At 38.1% G+C, this 12,419-nt stretch overlaps 1 protein-coding gene across 4 annotated transcripts in view; it reads right to left on the bottom strand.

Moving 5' to 3' along the window:
• Nucleotides 1-7,299: 7,299 nt before the first annotated feature.
• CEP152 (centrosomal protein 152) overlaps nt 7,300-12,419 on the bottom strand; it is a 96,567-nt gene continuing 91,447 nt past the window's right edge. For all 4 annotated transcript variants that reach the window (XM_049706035.1, XM_033408398.2, XM_033408397.2 and 1 more), the window contains 3 exons: nt 11,464-11,620; nt 11,115-11,218; nt 7,300-8,661 (listed from right to left, as the gene is read on the bottom strand). In XM_049706035.1, coding sequence (XP_049561992.1) covers nt 7,622-8,661; nt 11,115-11,218; nt 11,464-11,620 — 1,301 coding nt within the window. In that variant the 3' untranslated portion in view covers nt 7,300-7,621. The remainder of the gene's footprint in view (nt 8,662-11,114; nt 11,219-11,463; nt 11,621-12,419) is intronic.

The following is a 12,419-nucleotide window of genomic DNA, read 5'->3' as shown; positions in this document are numbered from 1 at the left end:
TAGAGATGGTTATCAGAGGGTGATGATACACCTTGCCACCCCATCCAACAACCACCCAAGTTAGCCTGGTGGACAAATATACTGGATCAACCCACAAATACAGTCCAAAATATGTCTGAGGACAGAGACATGAGAGAAAGCTATGGCGTTTTCAGGAAGCACTTGCAAACATCTAACACTTTAAAACCCATCTCTAAGAACCCGAGAAAGAAGCAACCATATTTAGGTGGTCATTCATTTCTGCATGGTTTAGAATACAATCTTCAATCTACAGCATTAATAAGTTAGCCAATTCTGCACTGTAAATGAACATAAAAATCTAATAGTTTAAAATTTTTTACTATATGACAAACATTATTTCCATTTTCAAAAAGTAATGCTTCAGTTAGATAGCCTCATCCACCAGAGGGCAGACAGCAGAAGCAAGAAGAACTACAATCCTGCAGCCTGTGGAACAAAAACCACATTCACAGAAACACAGACAAGATGAAAAGGCAGAGGGCTATTAACCAGAAGAAGGAACAAGATAAAACTCCAGAAAAACAATTACAGGAAGTGGAGAAAAAGAATGCAGAATAATGATAGTGACGATGATCCAGGAACTCGGAAAAAGAATGGAGGCAAAGATCGAGAAGATGCGAGAAACGTTTAAAAAAGACCTAGAAGAATTAAAGAACAAACAAACAGAGATGAACAATACAATAACTGAAATAAAAACTACACTAGAAGGAATCAATAGCAGAATAAATGAGGCAGAAGAACGGATAAGTGACCTGGAAGCCACAATGGTGGAATTCACTGTGGAACAGAATAAAGAAAAAAGAATGAAAAGAAATGAAGACAGCCTAAGAGACCTCTGGGACAACATTAAACACAAAAACATTCACATTATAGGGGTCCCAGAAGGAGAAGAGAGATATAAAGGACCTGAGAAAATCTTTGAAGAGATTATAGTCGAAAACTTCCCTAACATGGGAAAGGAAGTGGCCACCCAAGTCCAGGTAGTGCAGAGAGTCTCATACAGGATAAACCCAAGGAGAAACATGCCGAAACACATAGTAATCAAATTGGCAAAAATTTAAGACAAATAAAAATTACTGAAAGCGGTAAGGGAAAAACAACAAATAACATACAAGGAAACTCCCATAAGGTTAACAGCTGATTTCTCAGCAGAAACTCTACAAGCCAGAAGGGAGTGGCATGATATACTCAAAGTGATGAAAGGGAAGAACCTACCACCAAGATTACTCTACCCGGCAAGGATCTCATTCAGATTTGATGGAGAAATCGAAAGCTTTACAGACAAGCAAAAGCTAAGAGAATACAGCACCACCAAACCAGCTCTACAACAAATGCTAAAGGAACTTCTCTAAGTGGGAAACACAAGGAAGAAAAGGATCTACAAAAACAAACCCAAAACAATTAAGAAAATGGTCATAGGAACATACATATCGATAACTACCTTAAACGTGAATGGATTAAATGCTCCAACCAAAAGACAGAGGCTTGCTGAATAGATACAAAAACAAGACCCATATACATGCTGTCCACCAGAAACCCACTTCAGACATGGGTAAACATACAGACTGAAAGTGAGGGGATGGAAAAAGATATTCCATGCAAATTGAAATCAAAAGAAAGTTGGAGTAGGGCTTCCCTGGTGGCACAGTGGTTGAAAGTCTGCCTGCCGATGCAGGGGACATGGGTTCATGCCCCTGTCCGGGAAGATTCCACATGCCGCGGAGCGGCTAGGCCCATGAGCCATGGCCGCTAAGCCTGTGCGTCCAGAGCCTGTGCTCCACAATGGGAGAGGCCACAACAGTGAGAGGCTCGTGTACCGCAAAAAAAAAAAGAAGAAAGTTGGAGTAGCAATATATGCACCCAACATAGGAGCACTTCACTACATAACGCAACTGCTAACAGCTATAAAAGAGGAAATCGGCAGTAGCACAATAATAGTCGGGGACTTTAACACCTCACTTACACCAATGGGCAGATAATCGAAAAGGAAAATAAGGAAACACAAGCTTTAAATGTCACAATAGACCAGAGAGATTTAATTGATATTTATACAACATTTCATCCAAAAATAGCAGACTGCACTTTATCCTCAAGTGCACAAGGAACATTCTCCAGGATAGATCACATCTTAAGTCACAAATCAAGCCTCAGTAATTTTAAGAAAATTGAAATCATATCTAGCATCTTTTCTGACCACAACGCTATGAGATTAGAAGTGAATTACATGGAAAAAAACGTAAAAAGCACAAACACATGGAGGCTAAACAATACGTTACTAAATAACCAAGAGATCACTGAAGAAATCAAAGAGGAAATCAAAAAGTACCCAGAGACAAATGACAATGCAAACACAACGATCCAAAACCTATGGGATGCAGCAAAAGCAGTTCTAAGAGGGAAGTTTATAGCTATACAAGCCTACCTCAGGAAACAAGAAAAATCTCAAATAAACAATCTAAGCTTACACCTAAAGGCATTAGAGAAAGAAGAATAAACAAAACCCAAAGTTAGCAGAAGGAAAGAAATCATAAAGATCAGATCAGAAATAAATGAAATAGAAACAAAGAAAACAATAGCAAAGATCAGTAAAACAAAAAGCTGGTTCTTTGAGGAGATAAAGAAAATTAATAAACCATTAGCCACACTCATCAAGAAAAAGAGGGAGAGGACTCAAATCAATAAAATTAGAAATGATAAAGGAGAAGTTACAACAGACACTGCAGAAATACAAAGCATCCTAAGAGACTACTACAAGCAACTCTGTGCCAATAAAATGGACAACCTGGAAGAAATGGACAGATTCTTGGGAAGGTACAACCTTCCAAGACTGAACCAGGAAGAAATTGAAAATATGAACAGACCAATCACAAGTAATGAAATTGAAACTGTGATTAAAAATCTTCCAACAAACAAAAGTCCAGGACCAGATGGCTTCACAGGTGAATTCTACAAAACATTTAGAGAAGAGCTAACACCCATCCTTCTCAAACTCTTCCAAAAAATTGCAGAGGAAGGAACACTCCCAAACTCATTCTATGAGGCCACCATCACCCTGATACCAAAACCAGACAAAGATACTATAAAAAAAGAAAATTACAGACCAATATCACTGATGAATATAGATGCAAAAATCCTCAACAAAATACTAGCAAACAGAATCCAACAACACATTAAAAGGATCATACACCACGATCAAGTGGGATTTATCCCAGGGATGCAAGGATTCTTCAGTATATGCAAATCAATCAATGTGATACACCATATTAACAAATAGAAGAATAAAAACCATATGATCATCTCAATAGATGCAGAAAAAGCTTTTGACAAAATTCAACACCCATTTATGATAAAAAGTCTCCAGAAAGTGGGCATAGAGGGAACCTACCTCAACATAATAAAGGCCATATATGACAAACCCACAGCAAACATCATTCTCAATGGTGAAAAACTGAAAGCATTTCCTCTAAGATCAGGAAAAAGACAAGGATGTCCACTTTCACCACTATTATTCAACATAGTTTGGGAGGTGCTAGCTATGGCAATCAGAGAAGAAAAAGAAATAAAAGGAATACGAATTGGAAAAGAAGAAGTAAAACTGTCATTCTTTGCAGATGACATGATACTATACATAGAGAATCCTAAAGATGCCACCAGAAAACTACTAGAGCTAATCTATGAATTTGGTAAAGTAGCAGGATACAAAATTAATGCACAGAAATCTCTCACATTCCTATAGACTAATGATGAAAATCTGAAAGAAAAATTATGGAAACACTTCCATTTACCATTGCAACAAAAAGAATAAAATAAGACCTGTATGCAGAAAAGTATAAGACACTGTTGAAAGAAACTAAAGATGATATGAACAGATGGAGAGATACATCATGTTCTTGGATTGGAAGAATCAACATTGTGAAAATGACTATACTACCCAAAGCAATCTACAGATTCAATGCAATCCCTATCAAATTACCAATGGCATTTTTTACGGAACTAGAACAAATCATCTTAAAATTTGTATGGAGACACAAAAGACCCCGAATAGCCAAAGCAGTCTTGAGGGAAAAAAACGGAGCTGGAGGAATCAGACTCCCTGACTTCAGGCTATACTACAAAGCTACAGTAATCAAGACAATATTATACTGGCACAACAACAGAAACATAGATCAATGGAACAAGATAGAATGCCCAGAAAGAAACCCACGGACCTATGGTCAACTAATCTATGACAAAGGAGGCAAGGATATACAATGGAGAAAAGACAGTCTCTTCAGTAAGTGGTGCTCCGAAAACTGGACAGCTACATGTAAAAGAATGAAATTAGAACACTCCCTAACACCATACACAAAAATAAACTCAAAATGGATTAGAGGGCTTCCCTGGTGGTGCAGTGGTTGGGAGTCCCCCTGCCGATACAGGGGACGCGGGTTCGTGACCCGGTCTGGGAGGATCCCACATGCCGCGGAGCGGCTGGGCCCGTGGGCCGTGGCCGCTGAGCCTGCGTGTCCGGAGCCTGTGCTCCATGGTGGGAGAGGCCGTAGCAGTGAGAGGTCCGCATACAGCAAAAAGAAAAAAAAAAAAAAAGGATTAGAGACCTAAAAGTAAGACCAGGCACGATAAAACTCTTAGAGGAAAACATAGGAAGAACACTCTTTGACATAAATCACAGCAAGATCTTTTTTGTTCCACCTTCTAGAGTAATGGAAATAAAAACAAAAATAAACAAATGGGACTTAATGAAACTTCAAAGCTTCTGCACAGCAAAGGAAACTATAAAGATGAAAAGACAACCCTCAGAATGGGAGGAAATATTTGTAAAGGAATCAACAGCCAAGGATTAATCTCCAAAATATATAAACAGCTCATGCAGCTCAATATTAAAAAAACAAACAGGGCTTCCCTGGTGGTGCAGTAGTTGAGAGTCCGCCTGCCGATGCAGGGGACGCAGGCTCGTGCCCTGGTCCAGGAAGATCCCACATGTTACAGAGCAGCTGGGCCCGTGAGCCATGGTCGCTGAGCCTGCGCGTCCGGAGCCTGTGCTCCGCAACAGGAGAGGTCACAACAGTGAGAGGCCCGCATACTGCAAAAACAAACAAACAAACAAACAACCCAATCCAAAAATAGGCAGAAGATCTAAATAGACATTTCTCCAAAGAAGACATACAAATGGCCAAGAAGCACATGAAAAGCTGCTCAACATCACTAATTATTAGAGAAATGCAAATCAAAACTACAATGAGGTATCACCTCACACCAGTCAGAATAGGCATCATCAGAAAATCTACAAACAACAAATGCTGGAGAGGGTGTGGAGAAAAGGAAACCCTCTTGCACTGTTGGTGGGAATATAAATTGATACAGCCACTATGGAGAACAGTATGGAGGTTCCTTAAAAATAGAGTTACCATATGATCCAGCAATCCCACTACTGGGCATATACCCAGAGAAAACTGTAATTGAAAAAGATACATGCACCCCAATGTTCATTGCAGCACTATTTACAATAGCCAGGACATGGAAGCAACCTAAATGCCCCTCGACAGACGAATGGATAAAGAAGATGTGGTACATATATACAATGGAATATTACTCGGCCATAAAAAGGAATGAAATTGGGTCATTTGTAGAGATGTGGATTCATCTAGAGACTGTCATACAGAGTGAAGTAAGTCAGAAAGAGAAAAACAAATACCGTACATTAACACATATATGTGGAATCTAGAAAAATGCTACTGATGAACCAGTTTGCACGGCAGAAATTGAGACACAGATGTAGAGAATAAATGTTTGGACACCTGCGGGGGGAAAACGGCGGGGGGTGGGGGTGGGATGAATTGGGCGCTTGGGATTGACATGTATACACTGATGTGTATAAAACTGATGACTAATAAGAACCTGCTGTATAGAAAAAATAAATAAAATTTAAAAAGAAAAAAGAATACCAGACGGTGATGAAGTACCAGAGAGCAGGGAGGTAACACGATCTGATTTTCATTTCAGAAAAAGCACTCAAAAGCTGGGTGGAGGTGGTGTGGAGGTTGTTGATGCAATTAGAAGTGGAAGGACCAGTGTGGCTGCTGTTAGAGTAACCCAAGTGAGAAGGTCTTGGTGAAAAAGTCATTATGGCTATTATAGTAGTAGTAGTAAGTACATCATCCTTCTAAAACAGTGGGTTTTGCCTCTATAAAGCCCAACACCTTCATTAATATTAAGTATTTTGTAAAACCCATTTTAAGACAAAACTTAACCTACCTACACCTTCAGGAAAAAAGAAATTTGAAAGTAAACTTTGAGTAAGATCACATGTCTTTCAAAATGCCACTGCTCAGACACAGCTAGACTAGAAGACGTAATGTAGTCAGCACCAGAACCAAAACTGACAGCTCTAAATGCTGACTGATATAAATGCGCTAAGTTAGCAACTTAAATTCCTCTACGACCTTTGCCACTGTAATGTGAGTTTCCCAAAACATTGAACCAGTCAAATTCCAAAGCAAGACAAAATGCAATCTTTTGTCCATTTTCCCAGCAGTTATATTCCTGAAAAAGTCAGTGTCTATTAAAACCATACAAAAGTATTTGGTGTTCACAAGCATAATGAAGTTAAGTTCCAAGTTCCGGTCACTATAATCAGATTTTTCATCTATGTGAATGACTGGTGTGGCATCTTGAAAGACTCCTAGGTTGGGAACCAACTTACTGAGATGCTTCACTGCCCCATGCATTGCTGGATGTCTGACCTCTCTGGACCTAGTCCATTTTCATTGTGAAGTCCAAAAATATTCCCCAATAAAGTCATGAAATACTGTATTAGACAATACCATTTTTGTCGACAATCATTAGTGTAAAGTAGGCAGAATCTAAAAAAAAAAAAAAAAAAGTAATGCTTCAGATGAAGGAAAGACTATGAAACCATAAAAGAGACAAAGAAAGTCTCTGGGTGTCACAGGAGATTTGAAATAACGCAAATGCCAACTAAAAAAATTCAGACTAATATTTGAATTAATGAAGCCAGGACACAGCTATGTATTTTGTGGCAATCTTTGCAATACTTCTTTTCCACTAACTGAAAGCAAGGATCAAAATCTTGAGTACGGATTTCCAGGAAAACTATGTGTAGAGTAAATCTATAGCCTCATTCAACATGGCTAATTTCAAAAATTAAATCTGGCTGAGCATACGTACGAATCATCAAGGTTTATATGTTTTTCTAGATGAATCTCAAATTATGTCAATATAACATTTCTACATTATGAATTTAAAAATAATTCATAACAATTCTACAGACCATATGCAAGTTTATTTAAATAATTTAACACTGCATAGAGAGCTAATTTATAAGTATAAAAATAGGTGGTTTAGCAACCAAATACAAGCACCACACAGAAGCAGATTACACATACACGATTAGCCCTTTAGAAGACTAAGGCAACCTTAGTATCTCAAGTAATTTTATGAGAATACTTTACTCATATGATAGTCAGACGTCATTAAAACATCTCAAAATATGCAGAACCCACAAATATTTTTCAGTATGAAGTCTTCTCTTCCAGTTTTCTTATCAATATATTAATGATTCTTCTTAAATACTGTATAACAGTTAGTCTAGATTGACAAATGGGCTATCAAAGCCACTATCTTGTTGGTTAGACAGAGGAGCAATTAATTTTCTTGAAGACTGTGGACACACTGCAGATGGTACTGTACTGCTCAGCTTTTTGAAATCTGACTTTAGTATATCAGCCTTATGATGAGGTGGGTGTCCAAGAGTCATGCTGATCCTCCCTGGCGGGGAATACGTGGTTTCTTCTGACAGGTCTGGAGCATGACCACTTTGACATTTCATAGGTTGATGAATCATACTGTTTTTCTCTGAATCTAAAGGAAAACGTGCTGCTGAAAACTGTTTGAAATTAACAGATTCGTCCAGCATATCCAGAGTTTCTTGTGGTCTATCATGCAAAAATGACACTTCATGACTGTTGCAGGGTAGAGCGGCACTGTTGGAATGCCAGCCTATAGAGTCACTGAGGTCCCCTCCATCCTTTACCGGAGTTTCCTTAACACCCAAACTTTGACTTTTCTCAGATGCAGCATTTTCACTTGCCATCAGTGGATTACACTTGTATACTTTTAAACCAAGTCTTTCATTAGGACTTCGAAAAGTTATATGCGTGGACTCGGATTCAGAAAGACTAGGGGTATATCTAGGTGAGGGTTTATTTCCGAAGGATCCGAGAAAGGGGTGTGCAGTTGAGTGCTGGAGTGATTCAGAGACAGTATCACCGAGGAGGTCTATCTTCTTGTGCAAACCAAAGCCTCTTTCACCTTTGCAAGGAACAAACTCAGGAGAAACATTCCTTGGCAAAGTGTCTAGGTGTTTGTGACTGTTATCCCCGAACTGAAAGCCTGGATGTGACCCTTTGGAATGCTCATGCTTTCTGTCCCCGTGCTCTGCGTCCTCTAATCGCCTTTGTAAGTTACAGGCAGCCCTCCTCTTAGGAGCTTGGTCACACATACTTCTAGGGATAGTTTTTATACTGTTTGATTTGCTTTCACTGTGACACGATATATTCTGATTCACATCATTTCTTTTTGATTTTTCAACTCCAGTCAGCATCTCTGAAGTCAGAGGCAATACTATTGTATACAAGGGAACACAAAATTAGGGGAAAACAAAATTAGGAGAAAATTAACACTGAAAGAGGAGAAAAAAAATATGTTTTTATATATTTCCAAGGGATGCATATATATTTTAATCATTCTCAAAGAAAATACATCAATGCTGGACATTTAAAAATATTCGTTTACGTATATCTATTAGATAAAGCTGAGAAATTCTGTTAACGAAATCTGTTATTACTGCTATCCACCTGCTGTATTATTTTCTGTAATAGTTGGTACAGCATTTTAAGAGCCAACTGCAACATTTCCAGTCTTGCTCTGATGTCAAATATGGAGTTTCTGATGGAGAAAGTTTGGTGGAAGAACCCACCCAACCCAAGACAGACAGAGAGACAGACAGACACACACACACACAGACACACACACACACACACACATCCCTCTCACACACTTTCTCTCTTTTCCTCAAAGCTAAAATAGTTTCTGATTTAATTAGCTAAGACACTAAATCTGATCAGAAGCAGAACAGCCACACAGCATAGAATCAGAGGCATCATATCTCAAAGTAGGGTACCTTGGTCCTTAAAGTCTCTGAAAAGGGTTTGTTTCTGCTGGGGACATTATTCATTATTTGCAGTTGCCCCAAATCTAGAAAACTCTTTTCTTGTTATATGCCACTGCCCTTTTATAGCCAAGGTTCACATCGCCATTCCAAAATTTACACAAATAATCTCTGTGCTTTTATTTGAAGAACGTTTACCAACGCCAATCTTGGGAATTCCTGAACAGTCTTTGCTTCAAGCTTTCCACAAGTGCAAAAACCCCATTTCCTCACAGATATGTTCAAATCCTCCCAGTGTGACTGGGAGTTTACTAATGTTTTTCATGTTTTTCCATCAGCTTTTGATTCATATATTCTTAAGTTATTTTATTTTGAACAGAAAGAATTCATTTATAGCTTCTTGGGAGGTTGCTCCTTTATCATTATGAACTATCACTTTGGTCAGTTTCATGCTAACTCTAATTTACCTAATATTGTATTTAACTCTATAATTTATCTAATATCAACATTGCATTGCTTGGTATATCACTTTCCAGCCCTTTATTCTGAATTTTTGACAATGTTCTTATCTGGAATAACATATGTCTAGAATATTTAAAACTGTTTGAAAATTGTGGTCTTTTAATAAGTGAGTTTAACCAATTCACATTTAGTGTGACTGCTGATGTTTCAACCTACTATTATTTTCTATTTACCCATGCTTTCTACATGTATTTTTCCTCTTTCTAGATTATTAGATTGAAACGTTTTCTTCCAAGTTTTACCCCTACTGCTTTGAAAATTATATATTCTATTTCTCTATTAGTTAGCCTTAAATTTTTATACACATACTTAAACTTGTATTTTTCTAGCAATCTCTAGAGTTATCAGTATCTACATCTTCTCCTTGAAAATAGTATAAATCTTAGCATATTGTTAGTTTCCTCTATAATATCCTCCTACATCTTTCTGAGAATACTGTATTTTTCTAACATTCTCAGGTCCTGTTGTTTGTTCTATTAATTCTATCTTTTTAGGTATAAGTTCTGTTGTGGATTTTTTTTTTTATTTTTGCTTTGTCTTATTTTGAGTTTGGTATCTTTCTTCATGGTGCTGGCTTTCTATAAATATGTGGTAATTCTTGGTTGAATGCTTATCTTTCAGATGTCCTGAGTACAGTATCTGCTGCTTGTTTAAAGGAGTTGGAAGTGGAGTGGGAAGGAATGAGCAGCAGGGTAGAAAGATCTGATACCTGGTACTCTGGGATTTGGGCTCTCAGCTCCTCCTTGGTGTGGCTAGCCACCTAGAGCACTGCCCAGTTCCCAGACTCTCTGTTCCTGTTGCTCTTACCTAGCCCAATCTGAGGTTCAGGAAGAAAGATAAGTAGAAATAAAGAGGGCAATCCCACCTGGTTTCAGCTGCTCTGGAACACCAGCTAATTACCCCATTGGTATCCCTTAGGCTTACTACTTCTCCTGGAACATACCACCTTCACACGTAGAACAGTTTCAATATTGCTCCCACTTGTAACTATCATCTTCTGGGAGTTTTGAACTGAGGTTTCCATCTTCAGTTTACAGTGTTTGCCTTCTTTCAGGGATTTCTCACAGCCTCTGATTTATCAGTTGTAACTTTTAAAAGCTCAGTTACAATTTCTTCTTTTTCTCCTTCTATACTGTCGTTTAAAATCTTTTCTATCATTTCTAGGGATGGAAGCAGCAGGAGGAAGCTGGTGGGTAAGCTCAGTCTGCCTACTTGAACTGGAAACTCTACACTGTTTTTTTGTAAGTTTCCAGTTTAAGTAAAACATGCACACAATAGGATAACTCAGCTCTCACTCCTTACATTCCCTACTCTCATACTAAAGATATTAAATATCTAAAAAAGAGGGAGAGAAAAATCCTTCAAGTAACTCATTTTGACATACCTGACTGTGTTGTTTTGCTCTGGGATCTATTAGAAATAGGTGTTTCCAGCAATTTTGCCATCATAACAAGTTTGCTAGCAGCATTCATAATCTTTTTCTCAGCCCTGTGGGGAATTCCAGAATATGAAATTAATACAGTTTAAAGGAAAAAAGAAGTTTCCTTAGCCCCAGGATTTCTGTTTTCCTATATGCTCTGCCACCACTTAGGGCAGCACAGACATTAAGCCTCTCTTAATCCCTAATGGCTCATCATGTAGACACAGTTAATTCTGTGGCTAAGGAAAATGCTTAGAAAATGACAACATGCTGTCCTGGTACTCTCAGGACACACTGTTCAGACAGAACTTACCCTTCCTCTTTTCCATCATCCTGCAAAATCTGCTGGAGGCAAATCAAATAATATTTGCGCATCTTTCGGGAGGTTTCTTGACGTTCTCGCAATACCTCTGCTTTTACCATTTCCGCAGCTCTTTCCTTACTCTCCTGAATATAACGAAGCATATCACCTGGGGGCAGGGGGAATCCCCACAAAATGCACGTTTATTAGCAGTTTTTCCAAAACAGGAGAGGCAGACTTCAGACCAATTTTCTGGGAGATGAAGTGACTGGATGTATAGTTTAAACATTATAGTTTTCTACAATCATTAAAATGGAATATTTCCGGTCACCATTTTGGTAGACTCAAAGCAGGAGTAATCCAAAAGTCCTTTTACAATGATGACAGACATATATGGTAACATGGCATATCCCCCAGGGAAACTGTCATATTTTGAAACACTGAAGCAAGCAGTTATCATTAATATGAGGCACAGATATTTATACATTCCAATTACATATTACGTCTAGTTAAGACAAGAGAAAAAAGAAATATACAGAAAGGGTAAGGCAGAAAGGAAGAGAGAAGCAGACAAAGAAAGAGAGAAATGAGGTAATATGAGCTGGATTCATATTCTTCTGTTTACTTGCGCTCTGAAAATCCATGTTTCATTATTTATTCAATTTTCTGGCAGCACTTTTGAGTATCCAACTAAATATAATACTACAATCCATGAGAGATACGTACAAAATGCTATTGCAGGGAGAGAGATGAGACTTATGATGCCTCCTGAAATTTGCATTTAAAAATAGTTCACAGCTTTCAAGTCTTCCTTTTATGTTTAACTCAGTGTGCTTTGATTGGAACTTCCACTATTTAAGGTTAACATTTTGTCCTAAATCCAGGACTACATCCTACCTCTAGAATATTATCAACCCTATTATATTAAGGATTCCAACTCATAATGGAATCTCCCTCAATATCAGTAA

The sequence above is a fragment of the Orcinus orca genome, chromosome 2, assembly GCF_937001465.1.
Source record: "Orcinus orca chromosome 2, mOrcOrc1.1, whole genome shotgun sequence".
Lineage (NCBI taxonomy): Eukaryota > Metazoa > Chordata > Mammalia > Artiodactyla > Delphinidae > Orcinus > Orcinus orca.
This window is presented reverse-complemented; position numbering and strand designations above follow the sequence as displayed.